Genomic DNA, 27,271 nt, shown 5'->3' on the forward strand with positions numbered 1-27,271 from the left:
TACATGCATTGGCTGCTTTTTTTTCTCCTTTTGTGTGACCCTTAAGACATTCAAACATGTATAAAAATGGCAGTAACCTTTTTCTTCTCCCACGGATAAGTTTTGAGGAATTCAAACACTCAAATTAATGTTACCCTTTATCCCATGGAAGTATCTCGACCTGTGAAAAAGCAAAACCTCATTCAGTGTTCACAAAAATCGTGACTTAAATTCTCTTTTTTTCCTCTTTTTGGGGTCTGCGATTTTTAATGATCCTATGAACCTTTGAAAGTGTAGCCTCCTTAGTACCAACCATATATTTATGAGAACTTTTATGGAACACCAACAATTCAAAAGTAGGATAAGTTCGATAAAACTATTAATCCAACCGCTTGACCATCGGTAAAATCATTATTGTCTCTCCTTTAATTATAAAATGAAAAAAAAAAACAAACAAACAAACTAATCAAACATAATCGCTAACTTATTATTGGACCTATCAAACACTCTAGCTGATTTGTTATGCATAAATTAAATTCCTCAACTGCTTAAATTATTACAAGTTTTTTATTTTTCTTTTTGGCGCTTACAAATTACAAGCTAATTAATTTGCTCCGATTTTTTATTCAAATGTGGATATTCTGTCCTAGAAGAATGAATATTCCTAGTTTTTAATACCGTTAAAAAGAATGCACATCTCATTGTCTCAAGCCTATCAACCAATTGAATTAACTCCCAACTATTTAACGCACCAATAACTTGAGACGAAGCTTTTTTTTTATTTTTTTATTTTTTTATTTTTTTGTATTTAGGAGTTAGCTTGTAGACATGGGTTTTCTAACAAATCCATGCCAAAATTCCTCCAAACATATCTCAAGTGTTCGTTTTGTTTTTTCCCTTTTGCACAGGAAAAAAGTAGGGGAAGAAAGGGGGGGTCCATGATCCATATCAAATAAAAAAGAATGGATAATTCTATATAGTATGTTTCAATTATTAAAACAATAAATCAAAATAAAATAATTCCCACTAAGGTGTGGTTGCGTGCAAAAATAGGAAAAATAAAGGGGGAAAAAAAAGGAAAAAAGGGAAAAATTTTGAAATGAAAAGTCAAATCCAAAAACATACAGTCACACAGGCCTCACGTTCCCCTCTATGGCCATAAATATTTTTCTCTTTGGCGGCATTCTCTCCTTTTCTTTTTTCCATTTATTTTTAATGAGAAAATCTAGGTCTTGTTCATTTCACCGATTTGAGTTTTTAGTTTTAAATTTTTACAGTAAAAAATTCTTAAAAAATATCACATTTAATTTTTTTGTTACAGTGAAAATCTCTCAAAAAATATTACATCTTAACTTAAATTGAAAACTCAAATTCACAAAGTGAATGAGACCGTAAATTGTTTTATTATCTTTTTGATGAATTAATTGTACTATTATCTACTCTATAATTTCTCTATCCGTTCCGTTGCAGATGATACATTTAGTATGACAACGTACGGCGTAGTACACGGATTAATGATGCACCCTCTCCTATCATCTGCCCCAAAATTCAATCTAATTAATTGTTTTCGGCAACACCATTTTTAGGAGGAAAATGTTCAGAGAAACGCCAACCAAAAGAAACAAAAAAAAGTGAAACAATGACCTAAAAAAATTATATATTATTCTATTGGGCAACCGATATCTTCAGGCCTTTGAATGATGCCCAATCTGTTTTTTTTTCTTTTTTTCTTTTTTTCTTTTTTTTTAGTCCTATGTATTTTCATAGATTAACTTAAATTTTAATGAGTTAAATTAATTTGACCATCATTTAATCCATAAAAAATTTAACCGATTAGAAAATAATTGGCTTTATAGTCATAGTATAAAAGTAAAAATAAGCTGTCTTTTGACATAGAAGAACAAGAGAGAGAAAGGAATATTGAATGTTTGGCTAGAGTTCTGGCACTGCTTTTAAGCGTGTCGTTAGGTTCGTCTTGTCGAGGGCTCTATAATGGTGGTGCCAATGTATCGTAGGGTGGTTTTATTAGGGCATGTCAGGCTTTGTTTAGACGTTAGAAATCAGACGTTTAGGATGTGTTTTGTAGCACCGTCAACGTTGGGTGGCTGAGTCCTTGTATTGGGGGGCTTCCTTTGGCACGAATGATGCCGTCTTCGGAGGTTGGCGATGATGGCAAAGGTGAATCACTCGATGTCGTTTGATGGTCTTTTTCTAGCGGCTTTGCTACTTGGTTCTCGAAGCTTTTTTCCTTCTTTTGTGGTCCTCTCGCCAACTGCGTCGTCGTTGGAAACTTACATCAGCGATGCTTTGGGTTTTCTTTTTTGCTTTGTTTTGTGTTTTAGATTGTAATAAAAATGTGGTGACGTTGTTCTTGCCACTTTTTGTTTGTTGTTTTGTAATAACATGGGTGATTTCTCTACTGTTTGGTGTGATTTTGTCTCACCCGATTGAGTTGTTCACCGACGATTTAGATTGTTTAGTCAACTTAAAATTTTGTATGTGTTGTGATGCTGATGTCCCCTTTGAGTAGGGGGTAGTGTTTTGTCTCTCTTGGAGCTCGAAAGCTTATTTTGATGGGAGGATTTTTTCAAATAGAATATTAAGTGTGCTCAATCTTAATGTACCGAAGTTATTTTCTATTTTTGAGTCTTAGGTTTACGTTCGTCTTTTTGTTAGGTCATTAGTCTTTACTGTTTATTTATTTGTTTATGTCTTTGAAAATAATTTTCTTAAAAAAAACAGAAGAAAAAATAACTGTTCTTAAACTATACTTGCCTAATATACTACAAAATCAACTTTGCTTGATCTTTCTCACGATTTGTCATTGTGTACCGCAATGATTTACGGCTTTAAATGCAATTTCTTTATAAAATGTAAATTGAACCCAGTTGTTTAAATCAAAACGATACTCCGATACATTTTTAGGCCAATCACATGCTAATTCGTATAATTGATCGTTTTAAAATTAATTCTGATTTATTTCGTTAAAAAATTAATCAACGCTTGTCCGTGCAAATGTTTTCCTCTACGTCAAGATCACACGGACATTAAGCAAATTGGACGGCGGAGATTAGGTGAAGACCACGTAGATTAAAGTGTGGATAAACCCACGGTAGCTGTATAGTTGGAGGTCTTGACTTGGGGGTAGGGGCATTATAAAAATTGGGCAAGAACACAAAGAAGAAAATTTTTATTAATTTAATTTAATTTAATTTTGTTAAATAAAATTGGTTTTTCTGCTTCGGGTTATACATTACAGCGTGTTGGAGGGAATAGTTGAGCGGTTAATTTAAGAGCTCTCTCTCTCTATTTCTTTCTTTAAGTGGTGGTAGCTTGACGAAGAAGGGTGCGCAGGTTAAGCGAATCTGCTTTGTCAACAGTGGGGCGTACGTTAAGCCAGTGGGACGACAGACGGAGAAACCTGTATAGATTATTAGATTTGGTTTTCGATTTAGGTTTTCCATTGATGATCTTGATCGATGTCGAAAATGAAGCATCTGCTGAGGAAGCTTCACATCGGCGGGGGTCTCAATGACCACCAGAGGCTCGCCGACACCCGACCCGTCGCGACTCCGATTACTTCGAATCCGAATTCCTCGGGTTCTTCTATGTCGCCCGCGCCGGCGGTCAGTTCGAGTTCGGCGGGAATGGTGGGGAGAATCGCGGCCGTCGATTCGGCGGCTGGGGATAGTGGTAGTGGTAGTGGTAGCGGCGGTGGCGGAGTCGTTGGTTTTGGTGGTGGTGAGTGCCTGGATTTCAATTTCTTGGAGGAGGAGTTTCAGGTGCAAATGGCCCTCGCGATCAGCGCCTCGGATCCCGATACGCGAGAGGACCCTGAGTCCGCTCAGATCGACGCCGCGAAGCGGATTAGCCTCGGTTGCCCGACTCCGGTTGCCGATACTCAAGCCCTAGTTGATATTCTTTCGCTCCATTATTGGGTACTTTTGATCTTCTATTTTCTTTTGTTTTGTTTTTGTTCAATTTTGGATTTGGAGTTCGATTGACTTTATGCTTCGGCGAATACGATCTCTTATTTTCTGTTTGTGGAGGATTTCCTTCAGATTGCATTACTCTTTCGAGAATTTATGCTAATTATAGGGGAAAGACTTTCTAAATTCTGGTAATTTTTTTTTTTTTTTTATGCATTGGGCTAGATGTGAGAGTTAAATCTATTGGCTCGAATTCTAGATCAGCGGTATTAGTTTCTGGTATATCAGCGGTATTAGTTTCTGGTATTTTAATGCTTGAATCGGAGGCTAGTTAAGGTGTTAGTGTTTATCGCTTGTTAGTTGCTGGTGATTGGATTGTGATTTTAGTGCATTTGTGGAAGTAAAAAGATTAGATAATGGGATTACTCTGAATTGCATATCATGTTTGCCTTATTAGGCATTTTACTCTGCTTGAGCTGTATATTGAACCTTCTTCCCCAAAAACCCCACAAGATAAATATCATGTTAATCATTTTCAGTTTTTGATTTTTCCCGCAGTTTTTAACTAGTATTTGCTTTTGCTTTGTACAGTTGCTTAAGATATGGTTATGATGAAATTAAATTTACTTAGTTATCTACTTCTGTTACTTGCAGAGCTATAATGTTGTAAATTATAATGAAAAAGTGCTGGATGGGTTTTATGACGTATATACTACTTCCTCGAACTTAGCTGCCCAAGGAAAGATGCCATTGTTGGTTGATCTACAAGCAATATCTGTTTCAGATGATGTTGATTATGAAGTGATTTTGGTTAACCGCATGGTTGACTCTGAACTACGGCGTCTTGAGAAAAGAGCATCTGCTATTTCACTAGAGTGCCCGGTTTCTGACCATGGTCTTATTTTCAGTGGATTGGTCCAGAAAATTGCTGACCTTGTTGTTGATAGAATGGGTGGTCCAGTTGGTGATGCTGATGAAATGAATAGAAAATGGACCATGCGGCGGAATGAGTTAAGGAGTTTGATGAACACTATTATACTTCCCCTTGGACATCTTGATTTTGGACTTTCACGCCACAGGGCCTTGCTCTTTAAGGTTGTGCCTGTTTTTTTTTTTTTTATTTTTTTTTATTTTTTTTTTTTATAGCTTCTCCTGTTTGCAATTTTGAATCGTGATATAATATATGCAATCCCGATTTCTTTCTTTCAATCCGAAAATCAACTCATTGAATTTTGTTTTGGAAAAAATGATCACTGCCATGAAACCTTCTGCTGCCTTTTAAGTTTAAAGACCGTGAACAATTAATTATGTATCTTTCTGGTTCCAGGTACTGGCTGATAGGATTAATCTTCCATGCATGCTGGTTAAAGGAAGTTACTACACTGGTACTGATGATGGGGCTGTGAACTTGATTAAAGTTGAAGATGGAAGGTAAACGCCCACTAACTTGATTAAAGATGAAAAGGGAACTTATGCATAACACGGTTCAACTGAAACTAAGTCTTGTAATTTACTTTTGACTAGCATGTTCATTCAGCTTATTATGGCATCTTATTATCTTGTTTTCAACGCACATTTCCCTTCTAATTTATATATTTGGAAATCTCGGAACTATGTATCTACTTGATTTATTATATTGTGCAGTGAATATATCATTGACCTTATGGGTGCCCCTGGCACCCTGATTCCTTCTGAGGTACCCAGTAGTCAGCTTCCAAATTCTTTTCTTGATATAAGGAGCTTAGCAGATGTCACAGTGATGCCCACGGGCTTGAGAATGTTGGATGACGGGACAATTCAATCACCACCTGTATCCAAAGTTGGACACTCAAGGTCAGATGAAGCATCATGTGAGGCAACAGATGATGCAAGGCGCCTTGTTGAAGAAAACCAGAATGAGAAATGGGGACACGAATTTGTGAAGTCGCTCCCATCACCACAAACCTCAGGCATAGGTGGAAAAGCATCTTCTGCACAAAAAAAGAAAGTTAAAAATGTATCAAAATATGTTATCAGTGCAGCAAAAAACCCGGAATTCGCTCAAAAACTTCATGCTGTTTTGTTAGAGAGTGGTGCATCACCTCCTCCAGATTTGTTTTCAGATATAAGCCCACAGGATATTGATGAAGACAGATTGATTAAACAAATTCATTTAGGAGATTGGAAAAAGGTGGCTGACGGGATTCAGAGCCTAAATGAACTGTCTTTGATCTCTGATAAAACCAACCATGGATATATGCCTGTTACTGATGGAACTAACGAACCTATCCTGACTGATATTGCAAGTGTAGCTATTGCTCCTGCTAACCCACCAAGACTTTATACAAGAACTATGGGAGAGGAACAAGTTCACAAACCGGCCTTGCCCTTCGGAACCAACTCTTGCGAAAGACACCTTGAAAAGGCCTATATTAGTGATGATAAGAGGTTTTTTCAGGATAGGATTGACATTGATTTGGGAAAGGAGCCTGCAGTTAAAATGATGGAAACCGCAACTAGTGGATTGTATGTTGGTCGTGATGGTCAAAGTGAGAGTCTCAACACAATGCTGGGGGAAGCTGCGGAATGTGAAATTCAATGGGAGGATCTACGGATTGGTGAGCGAATTGGTATTGGTAAGAATTCCTTCTTTTGTGACTACTGGTTTCCTTGATGAATAAACCTCCCCCCCACCACCAAAAAAAAAAAAAATCATATCATCGTATCTGTTTCATTTTGCCTATATTTCATAATAATTGCATCATTTTATCCGGTAAGCATATGAATGAGTTTACATTATGTGTTTGTTAGTTAAGAGGATTCATACTTAAAGGGCTGCTTGGGTACTAGGTATTTACTGCTCTTTAGTATTTACCCAATCTACCTTGACCTATTCTCTTTAGGATTCATACTTGAGGGCTGCTTGGGTACTAGGTATTTCTCTGTTTTTGGTTCAGTCAGATAACAAGTTTCTATCCTTGACCTATTCTCTTGTTTAGTAGAATGCGCAGATTTTTTTAGTTTGCCCTTTTTAATGAACCAACCTCGACAGAGTTATTCCCTCTGAAGGGTTTGATCTGCAAATACACAAACTAATTTGAATATTTGATGTTGTTTTTAGTTTTAGATCACTATACCGAGAAGTATATATCTAAGCCAGGCTTGACATTAGGCTAGGATGACTGTCCTGGACTCTTACCAATACTATTTTACCTTTTCTTGAAAAATAATGTACATCATTGTCGAGATGGTTGTCCAGGCAGTTGGGGAGTGTAGACACAAAAGGTTGATAGTCACAACTGATTTAAGTCTGAAATCTTTGGATGGCCTTGAATTGTCGGGTGATTCTTAAAATAGCTTGGTAATGCAGTGGCGGTTTCACATGATATCTTATCCTGTAGGTTCGTATGGCGAGGTTTATCGTGCAGATTGGAATGGCACTGTAAGTATCGTTATGAACCAATTGGCGATGATCTTTTTCTTTTATTTATTTTTTATTTTTAATAAGTGATTGCTTTTGTAACTCGAGATAAAAAATGAGATGTTATGTGGAGTGCTTGAACATGTTTTGAGGTTTTTTGTGATGAGACATTGACAATTTTGCTTTTTGAACTAAATTGTCATGCTCATTATTCAGTATAAATGTAATTGCTATGCTTCCAGCCTCTTAAAAAAATCCATATCCAGTTTCTCTAAAAATCATGTAATTGCTCTGGTGACTTTGTGTGTGTATTTTAACAAGGAAAAAAAATGAAAAGCTTCCTCATTTAGCATTCTAAAATTTTGAATTTTAACTTTCAAGCTTTGATCATATGGAGCCATCACTCATTGTAATGTTAGCGTAACATCACCTGTTCTTTTTGAATTTCTTCTCGTTTATCTTGCCTTTTTCCATGACAGGAAGTTGCTGTGAAGAAGTTTTTGAACCAAGATTTTTCTGGCGAGGCTTTACTTCAGTTTAAAAGTGAAGTAAGTAGCAAATAATGTTATCATACTTTTTCTCTTTATTTAATGTACAATTTTTTTTTTTTTTTGTTATTATGTTTTATCATTGGCTTAATTGTTGTTTTTGGTTCACAGATTGATATCATGCTAAGAATGAGACATCCGAATGTTGTACTTTTTATGGGTGCTGTTACTCGACCCCCACATTTCTCCATACTGACAGAGTTCCTTCTCAGGTGGATTTCTTTCTTGCATTCCACATTTCATCTATTGTATAATTACTATAGTCTCTTTTAAGAACTTAGAGAGAACCTTCTTAATATCTTAATGTCTTTTTAGTATATAAGGAACACACCAGAACATAACTGTGTGCATTAGTGCATGCGCGCGGACATGCACATGTTGGTTTGTGCATGTTAATATGTCAGTGTTGAAAGGCTTGTTTCAACAACTGTTGTGGAGTCCTAAATCTCAAAATATCTACCATGCCATTTGGATGCCAGCTTGTTACTGTATGTGCATGTAATATTCATTGCTTTATGTGCCCAATAAAGACACTATCAGGGAAAAGATTAGACCAGTCTGCCATTTTGGATTTCTCATATCATTTGTCAAGTTTCTGCAAAGAATTAGTTTAATATAAAGATGTTGTCTCCAAATCATTCATCTGTATGTTCTGCACTATCTCTTCTTGTGCGCCTTAAACATTCATTGGTTACACAGGGGAAGTTTGTATAGATTACTGCATCGTCCTAACCCTCAACTTGATGAAAAGAGGCGAATGAGAATGGCTCTTGATGTGGTGAGCAGTGGCTCTCCTCTCTCTCTCTCTCTCTTCTTTTTTCCTTTTTTTTTTCCTGAATAAACCTCTACACGTTTTGCAGGCCAAGGGAATGAATTACTTGCATACCAGTAACCCCACAATCGTACATCGAGATCTTAAGTCTCCAAATCTCCTTGTTGATAAAAACTGGGTTGTAAAGGTCTAACAAAACCATAATTCTGGCACTTCAATTCTTTTATGATAATTGGCCTTAGCCCTATTCCTTTAAAACGGGTCTTGAATCATTCATCTTTTCTGATGTAAATGAATTTGATATTTACAATTGTTTTTCTCCTCTACAGGTTTGTGATTTTGGTTTGTCACGAGCGAAGCACCACACTTTTCTGTCCTCGAAGTCTACTGCTGGGACGGTAATACTTGTGTAGAGTTGATTGTTGTTCATACCAAGAATTATTTCTGTTTTTCTGCCCATCAAGTGTCATTCTATTTTCTAGAATTATAGAGTACTAAAATATTTGTCTACTGCAGCCTGAATGGATGGCACCTGAGGTCTTAAGGAATGAACCAGCAAATGAGAAGTAAATTTTCTTTCATTTTTTCCCTCCCGATTCCTAAAAGCAAGAAGTTATTTGACGGTGGATGCACCTTGGAAATGTTACCGTTTGTAACTATAACATGCAAGTGTTATCTGGTTGCAGGTGTGATGTGTACAGTTTTGGTGTGATATTATGGGAATTAGTTACTACGCGTATCCCATGGAAAGGCTTAAACCCAATGCAGGTTGTTGGAGCTGTTGGATTTCAGAATAGGCGTCTTGAAGTTCCAGACGAGGTTGATCCAGAGGTGGCCCAGATAATACATGATTGTTGGCAAAGGTAAGTTTTTATACCTTTCCTAATATAATACATGTACCTTATATGTGCAGTCAATTTACAGGATTGTTGGCAAAGGTAACATAATCAGTCCACCCATTTATAGTCGTTATAATAACTTGAGCTTTGCTTCATTTGCAGAGAGCCAAATCTAAGGCCCTCATTCTCAGAGCTCATGGTTCGTCTCCGGCAGCTTCAACGTCTTGTTGTTGAAAAAACAAACTCTACAAATTAAAGCAACCAGAAAACAACATTATAATAAATATTCTGGATTTGTGCCCGGGCTCGAAGAGCTAGGGTTCGATTAGGTTTTTCCTTCTGTAAAAAGTAAAGAGGGATTGCTGGATTAGAAGTGTTGGCTCATTCAAAGTGGGGGCGCAGCACAAGCTGTTGTGGACAGAGTGGGGATCCTCCAAGTGAACAGCTGCACAAGTGCAGTGGAGGGTACCACCGAAGATTAGTCTTTACTAGAACTAGAAGTCTACTAGGTAGTACGTCAATCCAAGTGTAAGAAATTCCCGGAAAAAGGAAAAGGAAAAAGAAAAAAAAAAGGAAAAGAAAAGAAAGAAAGAAAATAAATTTGTCATTTGTGTCTGTCGAGGTCCAATTGAGGAATTGTAAACATGTGATCTCTTCAGGTTATTGTGAAAAATACATCTGAAAAAGAAAAAATTGAAACATAACTTTTTGCACAACAAAGTGTTCTTAAAAACCTCGTTTCCTTCAAGGAGACCGAGATATTCACACGAAGGAATTCGGGTTAAATGTTTTAACTACGAGCGGTATCAGACACCACTATTTCCATTCGAGTAGCTTCATGTGAAATTTACGCCTTATAAATAGTGCTCTCTTTTTATCGTTTTTATCTTTGGTGTAGTTTGTCTTGTAGATTTGAACTATAATTCCAATCTTTTTGTTAGTGTTTGTTTGTTTTTTTTTTTTTTTTTTTTTTTACGAAAATTTTGAATTTCTTTTTAAACTCTGTTAAGAGAAACCTATGAGCTAGATTGATTTCACTTTAGTTGATTTGATAATTTTGTTTTCCTTTTGCCACACGAGCGTTTTTTCAATATGTTTTTAATAACTATGTGACTTCCACAGGTAACAACGGGACTTTTAAAAACTTGAGAAAATTATAGACCGTATAGCTTTTAGGGTCCGTTTGGGTTGAATCCACGAAGAATACATGAAACAAATATATCCTTGTACTAAAGAACCGAAAACTAGTAACATTGTCAAACATGTCGCTCTTAAAAAGTTATTTTATGTCGTTTGTCGTATAAGCGACATGAAAATTGTCCTGTAAAGTGCTATTGTTTAATTCTTAACACAACATATCGTCTGTGGTTTCAAAATTTTGTCTTTCAAGATGAAACAGCATAACATGCCGTTCGTGCTAATTGACCGACAGCAACATCAATAGACTATAGAAGACAGACGTTATTCATTTATTTAGAATACTTATTTTAAGAGAATTCCAACGTTATTTATATATGTTGTATCAACACAATACAATCATCTTATCAATTATAAAAAACAAAACAAAAAAAAAAAAAACCACAAAATACAACAAAGATGAATCGAAATGTTTCTTTTCCATGGATAGAAAAACAGTATTTCAATTTTTTTTCCCTATAAATACTGTATTTCTAATTTTTGAGCAAATTATTTACTAATAATTTTCAAGACATTTAACTCTCAAAATATATATATATATATATATATACGCGTATTTTTAAGACAAATAAATATCTCCCAGCCTGAGCTGGCGTGGCGATAATGAAGAACTGAAACGGAGAAAAGTCACTGTGAGACAGCAGAGCTATGGCGTCCGTGGTCCTAAACGCATCTCCAAGACCGCCATCAACGCCTCTCTTCTTCCCCTCCAATCTCAACCTTGTCATTTTAAACCCCATTTCTCTCAACCCAACCAGTCTCCCTCACCGCCGACTCAAAATCCCCTTCTCGTCTTCTTTCAGAAACGGAAGCAACAGCCCACCGGAGACGAACTGCCCCGTTCCGCTGGAGCAGCAGCCCATAAACGAGTACCAGAGCCTCTCTACCGAGTTCCCCTTCTCGTGGGCCTCCGGCGACATCGTCGAGTACTGCTCTCGTTTGGTCGCCACCGGCGCCTCTTTTGCCCTCTTTCTCGGCCTCCCTGTCGCCTGGTTCGGTACCGTCGGCGCAGATTCCGAGCCGTTCAAGCGACTTCTCTGGGCTGCTTCCAGTGGGATTCTCTTCGTCACGATTGCCGTTGTTAGGATGTATTTGGGCTGGGCTTACGTCGGCAATCGCTTGCTTAGCGCCACCGTTGAATGTAAATGCTCTTTTTTTTTTTTTTTTTTTTTTTTCAACTTAAGTTCGTTGCTTAGTTGCTGAGAAAGTGAGAGAAAGATGGGAAGCTTGTTTTTTTTAAAAAAAATTGAGATTTTCTTGCGTTTTCTCGGAAGTAAAGTTTGGTAACTGATATACTGTTTTCACTTTTCTTGTTTCAGATGAAGAGACGGGATGGTATGATGGTCAGGTATGTCGGATTCCAATAAACTTGAATAGTATTTTTTGTCCTTTAGAAGTTCCAAAACTTTTTCTCTAACACCCAAATGTTTTTTTGTTAAGAACTAAAGATATTCCAATCTTTATTTATTATAATTTCAAACCAGTTATGAGTTTGATCACCAAATTGGTTAAACTTTTCTCAATGGAGGAACTTATCTTCTGTTCAAGTTTGTAAGTGTTAATGTCTAGTTTCTTAACTGTTGTCTTCGTAGTGGAACAAGTAAATATTATTCTAATTCAATATGAGGTTTTAGTTTATGGTTTTTTTGAAGCCTAAATTTAACTCTCTCCTCAGATGTGGGTTAAGACTGCTGAAGTTTTAGCACGTGATCGGCTCCTTGGTTCCTTCTCTGTAAGTGATTTTTGCCAATTGACTTGCTTTATCTAAAATAAGCCAAATGCACAAATTATGAGTAATATATATGATCTTGAATTGCTCTTTGTTTGCTTGGTGCTGTTCAAGATCACAATGCGTGATATGTGCTTAAATCAAATAAGTGTTTATACATGCAATTGAGCTTAGGATTTATTTTTTATTTTTAAATAGGTGAAGCCTGTGCTGAGCAGATTGAAATACACACTTGTTACACTGTCAGTATCACTATTGGTTTGTATTCTTTTTGTGGTGAACATTGATGAAAGCCCAAAAAGGTCGTATGCAACATCTGAAGAAGGTGTGGGTGTCATACCAGGAGTTTATAATGATGAGTCAGCCAGGTCATTTGAACCAGACGCTTTTTGCGGTGAACCTGGTAATATCCCCTAAATAACATTTACCCAATTAGTAGCTCTTATTACTGAACAGTCTCTAAGGGGACTTTTTTTTTTTTTTTTTTTTTTTCCCCCTCTCTTCTAGTGTATATGTCATAGAATATAAAAACATGGAATATAATCTGTATATAATTCCACATTGAAATGTCTGGTCTGGTCTGGTCCCTGTAGGGTAGTCACCAGTCAGTGACTTGCTGTGTATAGTTATAGTTTTTTTTTTTTTTTTTTTTTTTTTTTTTTTTTTTTTCCTAAGAAGGTTGTTTGAGCATGAGAAGTTATCCTTTTTTCAGCAGTTTTCTTTCTAAAATTGCAAAGTTGGACTTTCTTGGTGATGATTTGATTTGGATAAGATTGCTATTCTAATGTACCTTTTGATGCCGAGCTTTAACAAAGACGAGTGTTTTTGAACATTACTCGTTGACTTTGAGTGCGGTGTAAAGAGAGATTGTGGGGAATTTTGCCGGCCAACGTGTTTTGTGTTTTATGCCCACAAAAAATGTTGGCTCTTTTGTGTTTTTTGCCCACAAAAAATGTTGGTTCTTTCTTGGAGATTTTACTTTTATACTCTCTACTGTGAATCCATGCAATTTAATGCTAAGCTTAAAGAAGCGCACCTAGCCAAGTCGCCATTAATATGCATATAGTATTTTTCCAATTAAGCGCGCAGAGAAACATTGTTACTTTACATTATTACTTTACATTATTACAGCAAAGAAACAAAAAAAAAAAAAAAAAAGCCTGGGCAGTGATATTGTTATTTGTTATGTTGGATTAACCCAGATGACAATCTAACATCTATTGAACAAACATAACAAACATAACCATATTTTAAGATTCTCCGTAGAGGAGTCAATTGGGCCGGGCCGTCCATGGACGGCCTGGCCCAGCCCGCTACAGTAGTAAATTCGGCACGGCCCGGCCCTGTACTGTTATGGGCCGGGCCGGCACGGCACACCAGAAGGGCCTGGGCTGGGCCTCATGTTTGAGGCCTGCAGCCCAGGCACGGCCTAGGCCCGCCAAGGCCCAGGCACGGCCCAGGCACGCCAAGGCCCAGGCACGCGAAGGGCTAGGCACGGCCCAGGCACGCGAAGGGCTAGGCCCGCGACATGAAATTTTAATGAGGTTTGAGGCATTTTAGGGTCAATTGGCCAACCTATGCCGTCTGGTCAACCAGTCATTTTCTTATAATTATTCATATTAATTCAATAAAATCACATATTTTTGGGACATATGATATATTACTTTTTTTTTGTCATCAAATTTGAAATTAAAAAAAAATCCTAAAAATATTGCTAATCATAAGTGAAACTCAAGTGCATTAAGAAAATTAGGTTAAGATTGAGTTTAGACATAACAGAATCTTCTAGAAGCACTTAGGTTTTGTAATTTATTTATCTTAGAATACTGCACTCTTTTTTCATTCGCTAAGGTTTTGTCCCGATCTCCCCACGAGATTTACTAGATAAGGTTTTTAACGAGTTGATCATTTATGTGTACTTATTTGTATTATCTCAATTCAATAAAATCACATATTTTAGAGACATATGATATATTTTCTTTTTTTTTTTAAATAAATATTAAAAAAAAAATTAAAAGGGCCAGGGCCGGCCCATGAAGGGCCTGGGCCCAGGCCCAGCCCTGGCCCTTATGGACTAGGGCCAAGGGCCAGTGGTGGGCCTGAGGGTTTCTCCTCAGGCTCGACCCTGGCACAGCCCAAGCCCGCCATGGGCTTGGGGTTAGAAGGGCCGTGCCGGCCCGGCACGGCCCTTTTGACATCTCTAATTCTCCAGGGTGAAAAAGAATATGGTAAAGATACAGTCAATGTTACCAAATTATATGAGCATTATATTATCATTGTCTTTATTATTTGTTGAAACGACCCATTTAATTTATTGGTGTTTATGGGACCTTGGCACCATGCATTTTTTTTTTTTTTATAATAACAAAATCTTAGCCCGTTTGGCTTATTGAGAACTTTTTTTGATAATCTTATTTGAGAGCTTGAGCATACGTAATAGTGCTGCAAATTTGTAACACAACATTGACTAGCAAAAAAATTTGCTACACAACAAAATCATGTCCAACAATACATGTACAAGGCATCAGCATTTAGGTATTTTCCCTATCGTTACAGCAACAAATGAGAGGACAGAAAGAACTTCCCGTCGCACAACCCAAGTTGGCGGCGGCAAGAGTTCCTCCCATAGAAGAAAGCTTACCTTGAGCCTTTTTATTTATTTTTTCAAAAGTCATCTTGGAATCCAATATGTTACGCAATTACTATTAACTTATTCTATATTTTTTTTTTTTATAATATGAAGACGGTACATCTACATTTTTAAAATATGTATTTTTAACGTGACAATTTTTAATATGCTATCAATAATAAAAAAATGATAACTCAAAAATTGATACAAAAATTAGAATTAAAATTGGTGTTTTTAACATTTTTTTTTTAAAAAGGTTATCTTTAAAAACGTAAAAATATCGGTCGTGTTTAGAATTGATCTCATTTTTTATTTTTCACGTTTTCGAAAAAGAAAAAATGAAAACGTTTTTAAAACGACGTTTGACGCAATAAAGACAAAAAATAGAAATGCAAACGATTTTTTAGTTTAGTGTAATATGAGAGAGAAATAAAAAATGACTTTTAGTCGTTTTTTATTTTTTATTTTTATTTTCTCATCTCTCGAGCAGAGAGAGAAAAATAGACATTATTAGGTTTTTTTGTACTTAAATAATCTCTTGATAAAACTACTAAATGTATTTTTAAAAATAATTTATATATGAGATTAAAAATATTTTCATTTTTATTTTCATACAAAATATAAAATTATTTTAGAACGAGTTTCAAACGCGATCATCATCTAGTAAAAGTTACTCTCTAAAAAAAGTTTTAAAAAAAATACTCTCTGATAATTACACGAAAAAATTATGGTATTAAAAGGAATTTTTTTTATCTGATTCTCTGTCAACTAGGCGAAAAAGGAAACAAAATTATTCGAGAAAAAGACGGTCAGACACGCAGAAATCAGGAATTACAAAATAAGTATATATGGTCCGTTTAGTTCGCTGATTCGAGTTTTTAATTCGAGTTGAGATGTAATTTTATGTGAGAGTTTTTTACTGTAGCAAAAAAGTTAGATGTGATTGTTTGTGAGAACTTTTTACTGTAGTAAAACTCAAATTCTAAACTCAAATCAGCGAAATAAATGGGACCTAAATAAATAGATTAGGTAGATAGAGAAAGTGGGCATGGTAGGACCCACAGGGGGCCTGAAAAATGGGGAAGGGTTCATGCATCTTCCCCTCTTCCCGTCTTCTCGTCTCCTCTTCCAAAAAGATACAAGGAAAGTTCACGAATTCAAAATAAAAAATAAATTTAATTAAAAATAAATTAATTAAAAATAAAGTAAATTTTATTTTAATATTAAAGAGGAAAAAAAAAATGATTTTGTCATCCTTTTCCTGTCAGAATAAATCGGGCCATTCCTGTGTTGAATCTGCTTCTATGGCGATGAACTTCACCAACCACCTCATAAACCACTTCGGCAACCACAATAATATCTCCCTTTCTTCTTCTTCTTCTTCATCGACATACAGATTTTCTCATTGCTTTTCTCCGTCACGAAATTTTCTCGCCGCGGATTTCTTGCGGAAAGGCCGCTGTTTTTAGCTGGTTAGTGGTTCACTATCATCTCTCAAACTGATAAATTTCTTTGTTATCTGTATTTACTTGATGCAACGTGTGTGGGTTTGGATCTTGTTCTCTTTCAATGTGATAAGTTTTGTGAAGAAAAAAAATTAATCTATGATTTGTTTCCGGGAAAATGGTTGGCGGAAATTGAAATGATTCAATTGGATGTTTTTAATTGCCTTTCTCTCTCCTACTACTGACTTCGGAGCTAACAGTTGAAAGATCAAGATACTGAGATTCTTATCTATCAGTTTTTGTTTTTCCTTCTGTGTGATATTTTTGAATTTTCTCCTTAAAAGATAACGCATCGGATTTTGTTTACTTATATATTTCATGCATTAGTTCTACGATGACTATTTTCCTTTGGAGAGTCTTTTGATCAAACCATGACTGACATGGTAATGCTGATTTCTAATTCTCCCTATACAAGTTGAGTTAAAATGAATCTCAACTGGGTTGCTGTTAATGGTAGCAAAATTATAGCTAGATGGTTTCAAATATGAGTTGCTGAGGGATATACGTATTTGGTTTTGGTGCCTTTTATGGTGTAGGAATTAGGATGTTAGCTAAAACCATGACAAATTGTTTAATACTTTGGCAATGAAAGTGACACTTTGCAAGAGGAACACGTTAAGATTATGATCCTCAAAAAGAAGTAGTTTTACAAATGGGAACTGATAATTTGGATCTGTGGAAGTGGATGGTTAAAAATGATTCTGACAGTACCCCAATTGTGTCTGTGTATGCGACTATATACGTTATTCTCCCTGCTTCTTCATACCCTGAAAAGAAAACAAAAGAAGAATAAATTTATGGCTGAAAAAAAAAAGAAAGCGATCCTTATTGGAATTTTTGGCTGAATGGATTTTTGCAATAGTAGTAATCGATAGCTGACTTCATATTGTATTTGGAGCAGAAATTTATAATGTCTGAAGGTGTAATTTGACATAGAGCTTCTTCATTCGAGGACTGATCAACACATGCCGCAGGGGAGAACTCCCGTAATGGAGCTAAAACCGGCTTACGATATCGAACATATGAGTTCTACTCAGAGAATTCAGCATGAGTTTTGGCCATTGGGTCCAATCGACACGAAGAAGGCCAAGTTTCCATGTTGCTTAGTCTGGACTCCTCTCCCAGTAGTCTCTTGGTTGGCACCTTTTATTGGACATGTTGGGATTTGCAGGGAGGATGGAGCTATTTTAGACTTTTCCGGTTCCAATTTTGTGAATGACGACAATTTTGCGTTTGGTGCTGTTGCCAGATATCTTCAACTTGACAGAGAACAGGTATAGTGACATATGCTTCCTGAATTTATCATGTCATCGGATGTTTTTTATTATATTCACCTACCACTTCAGTCACCAAAAAGAACAGACCTGTTCATGAAATTGTTTATGAAAGCGTAAATGGCTCTTAAATAAAGAAAAAATTGTTCTTCTCTCACTATATATGCACCTTGTAAATATAACAGTGTGATTCACTGGATGAAGACCCTACTTTGGTGAATGAACTTGAAAAATCGAGTTAGCACAACGACTAATTTTTAGTGATGTTTAATTTGATTAGCTCAACAGGAACAGTCGAACTTATAATTTTTTTCATTGTAGCTTTTCTTCTGTCATTTTAGAAGGAAATAGAAAGGGTCAGAAGATATTGTGGACTTTTTCCTTGTTATGTATTTTTTTTTTTTCCCTCTCTCGTAACTATGTAATGTCCTCTTGGTTAAAGAAAAGGTCGTCCTTTTTTCATTGTTTCAAAACCGATTGGCTCATTAAAATGTGAAATGTCAAAACAGTGTTGCTTTCCCCCAAACCTGGCCGGGCATACCTGCAAGCACGGTTACAAGCACACGGAGTTTGGTACTGCAATCACTTGGGATGATGCGCTGCAGTCGAGTGTGCGTCACTTCGAGCACAAAAGTTACAACCTTTTCACTTGCAACTGCCACTCGTTTGTAGCAAACTGTTTGAATCGGCTTTGCTATGGCGGATCGATGAATTGGAACATGATAAACGTAGCAGCACTGGTACTGTTTAAGGGGCATTGGGTTGGTTGCTTCTCAATCTTAAGGTCATTCCTTCCTTTCATGGTGGTTCTCTCCTTTGGTGTTTTCATGGTCGGCTGGCCCTTCTTAATTGGCCTTCTTTCCCTTTCTCTACTCCTTCTTGGTTGGTTTCTTTTAGGCACTTATTGTGTTAAAAGCTTGTTGGAGTGCTAGTTGTTTTTTTTTTAAATTTTTTAAATTTTTAATTTTTTTTTATGTGTCAGTACTGTTTTTGGAACGCTTTGATGGTGAAGAACTAGAAAATGTCACTAGTTTTCCACTACAGCGAACTTGCAATTGTAGATTATTGATTTAGAAGTGAAATTCTATGGTAGGATAAAATAAAGGGTTTATAACACAATTGCCTTCCGAACTTAATGCGGTTTAGCAAGTTGTCTCTCAAACTCTACTTTTATCAATCAACCTCATAAATTTGTAAAATTGTTGCAATATGCTTCATTTTACTTAAGTTGTTCAAATTTTTTTTATTAAATTTAAGGGATTAAAAGTTGAGAAATTAAAAATTTTGTGCCACATTCGAATTGAGATATTAGAATTTTTATCGAACGTGTTTTTTAATACTAATTTAACACAATCACCATAAAAATGAAACATATTTTTAATAATTTTATAAGTTGAAAGGATAATTTACCAAAATTAAAAATTCAAGAATAAATTGTTAAAATCATACAAGTTTAGGGGCTAAATGTGTAAACTACCTTCAAATAAAACCCCTACCAATTGTATAGAGTTTAGAACTGTCAGATAATGGACTCAAATCTCATGTTCAATTTTAGTGTCTTAATTGATGTTGACCAATCATATCATGTTACGTTATGTAAAATATTTAAATTGCTTTTTAATTAATTATTTGGTGCTTATCATGAAATGATTTAGTGTGATTTAATTGGTTGAACACCAATTAGAACACTAAAAATTGAACAGAGGATTCCATAAAAATCAAGAATTGCGCAGTCTCGATAAGGAAAAAAAAAAAAAAAAGGTGCCACTCTCTGTTCTCTATTGTTTCTAGTTTTCATTAATAATCTTACAGACTTGCACCGTTGTGGATCGTTTGAACCCCTTTCTAGAATGCTAAAGAACTTTTATAAACAGAGTCGTCAACAAAGTTATTAGTGATTGGCAGTTCAACAAAGTTTATGAGACAACTCTTAAAAATTCTCATTAGAACTAGCTCTATAGTCGGTTTTTTCTTCCTTTCTCATACTAGAGAAAAGGGCTCATCATTATTGTATATACGTAAACTCGTCAAAAAAATACCCTCTCATGCTCCATACTTGGGTGCTTTCCAAAGCTTGAAGGCTACCTCATGCAGAAACCTATCCGCTGGTATTATAAGATTTCCCCCGTACTACACAGAAAATGAAAAATACTTTGTCAATTTTAGAACTATAAACCGAAGAAGACAGAGATCCATATAGAGTTAAATCTACCACTAGTCAATTTAAGAAAACATAATTGAAGGAGATAAAGCTTCATATATAACTGAATCTAGAGATATCATATACCACTAAAAGAAGATTTAGCAATTGAACGTGTTCATATCAAACGGTACCTCCTTGAAATCTTCAAAAGAAAATGTCTCTGCTGTATCCTTGCGGGTCACGGCATATTGCCATTGAGCAATTAGCATTGGACAATAATGCCTGTCCAACACCAAATTAGCTTCAGCCATAAGGAATTTTCCAGCATTAAAAGAAACCGCTTAAGTATTCACTCACCTAACGTCCTTCCTTTGATTCTCTCCTCTCATGGTGTAACTTTGACGAGGAAACAACGATGAAAGATTGGCGTCTTTCTCCGTTTCTGAAATTAGAACCGATGTTTTCAAACAATCATCATCCTCGGAGACACTCCCATAGCTCATAACAACAGAGAAGTGTAGGCGTGAGCCTACATCGGATCCGGGTTCGGCCAAGTTCAGTATTTCTCCCACCAAAGAATTGACATACTCCAAAGCATTGGCAACAGTCTTGTCCTCTTTCTCACCAGGCCCAATATGTACAAAAACTAAATCAAATTGGCTTATGTCTAGAGTCTTCCCTTCTTGAAACCCAAGCAGCTTTAGCAGCTCAGAAGCCATGAAAGAATTCTCTGCGTTTTTAGTAAAATCTTTCGACTCCAACACCGTGAAGCCAAGCTTTGTACCAAAAGATTCCAAACTTGAATTATTAGTGATTACAGCAGCTTTCATTCCCATGAAACTGAAGTGTTGATTAAGAAACACGTTAGCTGCTATATTATAAAACAAAAGTTTGACATATAAAACCAAAAGGATTGAAACCTTTCTGATATGGTTGGAATCAAGGACTTGTTTTGACATTCATCATTAGTGGTATCCCCCTTCTGAAAAACCAAAGCACATCAAGAAAACCTATTTATCATGTGAAACTACAATCAAAGCGTAATAAAGGCAATATAGAACTCACCCAATTGAGATAAGCTTCCCAAGAATCTAACAGTAATGCAAATTCCCTAACTATTCTCTCATCCTCGCTTTCTGCAAATCTACATCCAAGTAAATTCCAATTCTGGGAAGATGGATAATTACATTCCAAAAAGGGCACTGACAGATTAGTAACAATGCAATAATACTATTTGGATTGTTGTTCCTTTTTTTGAGCTTCAAAACAACCAAATGTAGAAAAAGACACTGAACTTGCAACCCCATCAGTATTTGCATGCAATTTTGAGCCCTAATATCGGTGAAACTCCAAAAAAAAAGTAAAAATAAATCAATTTATGAAGAGTAAAGTCAATAAAAATGAAGTAGAAGAGCCCAGATTCCAAATGAATGAAAAGGAAATTTAATGGAACTCCACACCAATTGATCATCGTTAATGCCGATGAAACAACCATCACAGATTAAGGTTCAAAAGTAAGAAAAAGTTACATCTTTGCGTTTCTGCCCCGTTGTTTCATCATTTTATCGGCGAAAAGGCAAAAGGGCCCTTTGAATAAAAATCTCTATTTCCAAATTCAAATGGAGAAAAATTGCGAAGGAGAGAGAGAGAGAGAGAGATTAAAACCTGATAAAGGAGCATTGGGAAGGCTCAAAAAACCGCAGGAGGCTTTGGAAGCGAGAGAATGGAGATGGGTATGCGATGGGTCGACGAAACGGGCCAACCCGTCTCCGTACACAACCAGAGCTCGGCTTGGTTTGTCTGCCATTGCTTTATTCTCTAATCTCTTTGCTTTTGCTTTCGGAAGTAACCAGCTTGAGCTTTCTGGGGAGAGAGAGAGAGATAGAGAGATCTGATTTTGCAATGCTTGGGGCTAAGCTAAGTGGAATATTCCGAAAAAAAAAATTCTAACTTATTATTTACGTTACTACATAACATTTTTAATTTTAAGGGTTGTTCTTTTAAAGTGTGATTTGAGTGTAGTTTTTAAGTTAAATTTGAGTTATAATTTGAGTTAAAATTGTAACTTGAATAAAGTTGAGTAAAATTAAATAAAATTAAAACTTAAAAAAATGTGAACTTGAATAAAGTTATAACTTGAGTTTAAATTTTTTTAAAATTTTATTGTAAAAAAACAACCCTTAATGTCTGAAAACTAACTAATAAAATATAAAAAATAAATAACCTAAAAATAATCAATAGGCTACGAAAAGATAACTTATAGAGTTACGAGAAATAACCTATTAAAAAAATAACTTACAAATTACAAAAAAATAAGCATAAAATAAATTTAATAATAATGATAAAAATAAAATAATATTATTATGTTGATCGCATTCTTCAAAATTTCCTAAAGTATAATACGGTGGTTGAGGGCAACGACAGAAGCCCTTAGAATCTTTAGTCCAAATTGAAATTAAGGGGAAAATTTATAACGTGTTGTTACGATGTTTTTGGTGGTGCAAAACCTGAATTAATTGTGAAAAAAGATGTTGTTAGTGACAACTTGGTGATTAAGTTAACTCGATTATAGTTTGGTTTCATTAAAAAATAGAAAACATTAGTCAGTGTCATACTTCCCACCTAAAAAGTAATAGCAAATATTATGTAGTGTTTGGTATGAAGATTCGTGACTCGTTATAGTATTTTCTCTCGTAAAAAACACATGTAAACCGAAAATAATTTTAAATCATGATTCTGAATCTATAAACCAAAACGTCCACTTAATATATACAGAACATAATATCCAAAAAAAAGAACGAAATTTTATTTATGATGTTTAAGTGAAAGCTTTGCTTTGTCATGAATCAATACTCATAAATCATTAACAAATCTTGTAGCAGAAAACAAACTATCAATCTCTTTATAACTTACTGATAGTCGGTGTCACTTTTATACTCCCCGCCAATAATAATGACAAACTGAAAGTCTCTTTATAGTATTGAAGTAAAAGCTTTGCTTTCTCATGAATACTTTATTAACAAATCTCGGGGCAGAAAACAAACTGAATTAACAAATGAATATATCATTTTTCATTTTAATTTTTTGTTTTTGTTTTTGTGTCCTTTCTTTTGGCTGAAGTAACAAATCAACCATTTAGCAAAACAGAGAATGGAAAAGAACATAACTTGGAGCATTAGCAGTCATCTGAGAAGTTTGATATTGATTAACTGGTCCATGAAATTTGTGATCAGTTTAATCAGTATAATGAAAGAGAGAGTTGGAACGAACACTGTTTACCAAAACCAATGCATGTAATAATTTTTTACAGTTTAGACAAAACTTTCACCTAGTCAGCAACATCTTTTGAGTTTAACCGAAAACAGAATCTAAAGCATTAACAACTTCATAATCAATCAATAGCAAGAACTATGCACACTGTACAACGATCTGAACCATATACAAAACTTGATAGCAAGGTAAGGCTTTTGACGCAAAGATTTTCAAATGCAGCCTTCCCAGCTCAGCCTTGCACTGAATAATAGCGTTGTTTTCTCCATTTCCAGCTATGAACGGTCCGAAAGTATAAAAATTTCAACAAACAGTGCCGAAAAAGCAGTTCTCTAGGACTGAAAAGCCCCAAAGTTCTCATTCCTCAACCTGAGAGTTAAAAATGAAGCTTGGAAATACTGTGGTGATGTCCCTAGATATTGAAAGTGTTAAAAAGGCATCAATTGCTCTGAGCAATATTGGGGACATAAAAAGCTGAGAGAGAAAGATTCAAAGGAAAATATAAGAGAAGCATATAAAGACATATAGGGGTAAGTTATATACTTCAAATAAGGAAGTGTCATGTTCTTCAAGAGGGTTGGATGTTGAACAGCAAAAGCCTTCCATTCTTCTTTGTTGATTCGACCGTCTTTGTCAGCATCAGCGTCAGCAAATGTCTGCCAGAAAATGGGACAAACCTCTCATTTGTTATATCCTTTAAAAGATGACCGACGTAATCGAATTCAGCACTTACCTTATCAATAATAGCCTCAAGGAGATCATCCGACAATTTCACGTCACATTCCATCATTATAGCAATCACCATTTGCTTAACCTGAAATCAAAGAGAGGCCACTTAGCCAACAAAAGAAAATGCAGATTTTACCAAGCGCATCCTTAGCACTGCACAACAAGACGCTTACTTCTTCTCGCTCGATGAATCCTGTTTGTCTCAGATCATACAGCCGAAATGCGACTGTTAAAAATCAACAGCAAACAAAAATGGGATAAGTTCATTTGTTACCTTTGATTTTATGAATCAAAAAATTGCTTCTTGAACACTTACAATCAATTTTTTCTTCTAAAGGGGCATAAGGATGGAAGACACTGAGTGAATGGACGAACTCATCGAACTCAATAACACCATTTTTCTTTTCATCAAAAAGATCAAAAACCTACATAAGCAAAATAGAGCAGTTGGAATAAATACAGTAATTCAAATATCCCACGAACTTATTCATTAGCGAGATCGTGGTTAAAAACAACATATTCAGATCATAAAAGCCAATTGAACAACATAAAAGGCATTCACAAATCACGTGACTTCCATATTTATGATGCTCAAAAGATATTAGACTGGTTTGATTTGAAAAATATCTAGTTTTATGGCAGCAAACCATTGAAAATCTTGTCAATTATAAGAGTGAACATGATAGAAATTGCCTGACATATTTACCCGGTCCAGAAAAAGATTTTCTCCATGTGGAGTTTGGAACAGCGCCAATTGAAGCTCTTCCTAGAAGATGGCAAACAAAACATTTTAAGAATAATAACCAAAACTTTCTGTAAGTCAATAATTTTTTAAAAAAAATTACCAAAAGATCTGAATAGCCCATAAACCTCACTACTTAGAAAGTTTGTGGAGATCTTTCTAGTGCAACTCGAACTCAAATGTTTTGATTTATGACTTCATCGTAGACTAGTGATGTATGAACATAAGTCACAAATATAAATCGTAGAAATAAAAATAAATAAATAAAAAACACCTACACCGCACCTTATTTCAGTGAACTGTAGAAACGTATGTTTTATTTTGCCAATCCGGTGTAAATTAACTTGTGTGCTACTTTGAAGTCTAGTTATTCATCTACGCCACTTTCATACGTAACCAAGTTTCTTATAAAAGTGGTATTCTCTCTAATTCACCAAGTGTCGGGAGTATTGAACAAATTTCTGGATTGACATAACCCCCACTAACATATTTCTATTTCAGACTTTGCATTCAAGCCCCAAAGTATGAATAATTTCTTTCGAATTGGCAGCGCAAGTAATAACGGCACACCTTGTGAATTGAGCCGTCGTCAAAAATTGAACTACTCAACTTCTTGAACAGCTCGTACAATGCCTCCACTTCGCTTACAGAAACTGCATAATTTCCATGCGCAACATAATTTAAAAAATAAAGCGAACCAAAAACCAAACTCCAGAAAAAGCATATGTCAAAGAAATTCTACTAACAAAAATCGACAAAAATGATTTAAAAAAAATGCTTTTTGGTTCAATACATCGGGTCTCATCTGCGAGGCAAGCGATATCTCCGGATTGGTAGCGACGATTCTTCGGAATGGGACTTCGGAAATCGAAGCAATCGGTAACCGCCCATATCAACAGCTCCACCACCGCTATAAGCGGTACAAACGCCACGCAGATCCGTTCCCCAAACGTCAAAGAGCCCGATCTCTGTTCGAATCAATTTCACAATACCATCAATACAGATAAACAGAATCGCATTTGCATGATTTTGTTTTTGAAAAAAAAATGGTGGCTTTCAACTTTGCTTCGTACGTTTACCGTCAAATCCATAGTCGGCGGCTAGAACTCATCAGAGCTCAAAAGAATTCTACGGCCGTGTTTAATAATTCTCTCCGAAAATAACCGTTTGGTCGTACGATAATAATTGTCGAAAGCGAGCAGGAACGGAGTTGCCCTCATGTAGCTCCGTCCATAAAAGCGAGAAGCTTCCCAACCCTGTCTTTTTTCTCGAGGTGGTCCGGTTCGTTTTGGGAGAAAGAAAGACGATGAAATATGGAGATTGGAGGTGAAGACGAGGGTGACACCTTTTGTTTTATTATATTATGTATATATTGTTTGTTTCGTTGAATTACGTTCTTTTTTTTATTCTTTCAGCGAGAGCAAATGAGTACTAGGTTGGAATTCTTCTGGATGCGTGGTAAATTTACCAATTGCTTCGTGTGAGAAAAATATTTATGAACACCATAATAAAAAAGAGTAAGAGTCTGTTTGGTAAAAGGATTCGAACTATAATTTAAATAATAGTTTGTTATAATATTTTTTCTCACAAAAAACACACGTAAATTAAAAATAATTCTAAATTCTTTTACCAAACCGACTCTAAATCTTATTTGTCATGATAGGATTAAATATGGATGCATTAGTGGAAAATTTGGCGGTTTTCAAACGTTATGGTGCAGTTTTATAAAAGGGCAATTTTAGAAAAACTCAAATCAAGGCTGCATGTTCTAAACGGCAGGTGGGGTGGTTTGAGCCTTTGAGGTGGGCAGGTGGCTTGCGATTAGGACGGTTTGAGCCTTATTAGATACTTGTTAAAAAAATGTTAAAAAACAATAAAAACATAAAACAAATTTGTTGTATGTTTTTACTGCATTTTAAGACAATTATTATTAATTTACTATACTTTTAAACTATAAAAACGATGATCAACATTAAAACAATCATTATCAAAACAAATATTTTATAATTTATGCATAATAGTAATTACAGACGGTTTGAACCGCGGTTTGATGAGGTGGGCAGTTTTGATAAACCACGATTTGGGTAAAACTCAAACCAAAACCGTCCAGTATGCAAGGTGGGGCGGGGTGGTTTGAAACCGTGGTTTGGAGGTTAGATGATGTGACACGTAAATGGCGGTGCAAGTTGACGGTTTTTTTTTTTTACAGCCCCAGTTAAATCCCTAATTTATGACAAAAAGTGGACCCATTTCTATGAAAGAGTGGGAATATATCTCCATCTGATTATAGAACGTTTTTCAATAGAAAAGTTGTGGAATCCACAAGATTCAGCTTGTGATGCTTCACACGGATAGGACCTCAAAGGTTTTCTTGTGAACAAGGACTTCAATGATAATCTATCCTCTTAAATCCTCTAGCGTGTTCAAGTGATTCCTGGGAACCATAATTTGATAGCGACATGTGTGAGAAAACAAATACAAGCTTATGATAAATGCAGAGTGCACACGGCACTTCTATTTCTTGTTTTGTTTTTATTTTTTAGTTTATTTTTTCTTTTTTTCTTTTTCTTTTTCTTTTTTTACCAA

General features: G+C 35.6%; 5 protein-coding genes across 6 annotated transcripts; 3 read left to right on the forward strand and 2 right to left on the reverse strand.

Annotated features, from left to right (window-relative positions):
- The first annotated feature begins 3,177 nt into the window (after positions 1-3,177).
- LOC21402446 (serine/threonine-protein kinase EDR1) lies at positions 3,178-10,057 on the forward strand. The gene is made up of 13 exons (XM_024166028.1): positions 3,178-3,917; positions 4,563-5,003; positions 5,236-5,339; positions 5,553-6,523; positions 7,289-7,329; positions 7,788-7,856; positions 7,968-8,068; positions 8,556-8,634; positions 8,717-8,815; positions 8,958-9,026; positions 9,145-9,194; positions 9,315-9,491; positions 9,630-10,057. Exons 1-13 carry the CDS (start codon positions 3,459-3,461, stop codon positions 9,721-9,723), a joined length of 2,754 nt encoding a protein of 917 aa, XP_024021796.1. The 5' UTR covers positions 3,178-3,458; the 3' UTR covers positions 9,724-10,057.
- A 1,191-nt stretch (positions 10,058-11,248) lies between these two features.
- On the forward strand, positions 11,249-13,056 carry LOC21402447 (uncharacterized protein ycf36). The gene is made up of 4 exons (XM_024166063.1): positions 11,249-11,805; positions 11,984-12,012; positions 12,340-12,396; positions 12,592-13,056. The coding sequence occupies exons 1-4, from the start codon at positions 11,313-11,315 to the stop codon at positions 12,808-12,810; spliced, it is 798 nt and encodes a 265-aa protein (XP_024021831.1). The 5' UTR covers positions 11,249-11,312; the 3' UTR covers positions 12,811-13,056.
- Positions 13,057-16,273: 3,217 nt separating this feature from the next.
- Positions 16,274-18,978, forward strand: LOC21402449 (protein REVERSION-TO-ETHYLENE SENSITIVITY1). The gene is made up of 3 exons (XM_010098769.2): positions 16,274-16,494; positions 17,429-17,801; positions 18,311-18,978. The coding sequence occupies exons 2-3, from the start codon at positions 17,493-17,495 to the stop codon at positions 18,731-18,733; spliced, it is 732 nt and encodes a 243-aa protein (XP_010097071.1). The 5' UTR covers positions 16,274-16,494; positions 17,429-17,492; the 3' UTR covers positions 18,734-18,978.
- A 590-nt stretch (positions 18,979-19,568) lies between these two features.
- Positions 19,569-21,860, reverse strand: LOC21402450. Its single transcript, XM_010098770.2, has 6 exons — positions 21,610-21,860; positions 21,010-21,080; positions 20,865-20,926; positions 20,302-20,784; positions 20,136-20,226; positions 19,569-19,931 (listed from the first exon to the last, which is right to left on the reverse strand). The coding sequence occupies exons 1-6, from the start codon at positions 21,749-21,751 to the stop codon at positions 19,845-19,847; spliced, it is 936 nt and encodes a 311-aa protein (XP_010097072.1). The 5' UTR covers positions 21,752-21,860; the 3' UTR covers positions 19,569-19,844.
- Positions 21,861-23,131: 1,271 nt separating this feature from the next.
- On the reverse strand, positions 23,132-26,046 carry LOC21402451 (calcineurin B-like protein 10). 2 transcript variants are annotated; one of them, XM_024166067.1, is made up of 9 exons: positions 25,765-26,046; positions 25,479-25,653; positions 25,256-25,338; positions 24,650-24,709; positions 24,260-24,368; positions 24,117-24,169; positions 23,948-24,028; positions 23,758-23,870; positions 23,132-23,626 (listed from the first exon to the last, which is right to left on the reverse strand). In XM_024166067.1, exons 1-9 carry the CDS (start codon positions 25,774-25,776, stop codon positions 23,572-23,574), a joined length of 741 nt encoding a protein of 246 aa, XP_024021835.1. In that variant the 5' UTR covers positions 25,777-26,046; the 3' UTR covers positions 23,132-23,571. The 2 variants fall into 2 exon arrangements, with proteins under 2 accessions (XP_024021835.1, XP_024021834.1); XM_024166066.1 differs by having other exon boundaries at positions 25,759-26,046.
- Between the last annotated feature and the right edge of the window lie 1,225 nt (positions 26,047-27,271).

This window comes from Morus notabilis, unplaced genomic scaffold (genome assembly GCF_000414095.1).
Source record: "Morus notabilis unplaced genomic scaffold, ASM41409v2 Scaffold804, whole genome shotgun sequence".
Lineage (NCBI taxonomy): Eukaryota > Viridiplantae > Streptophyta > Magnoliopsida > Rosales > Moraceae > Morus > Morus notabilis.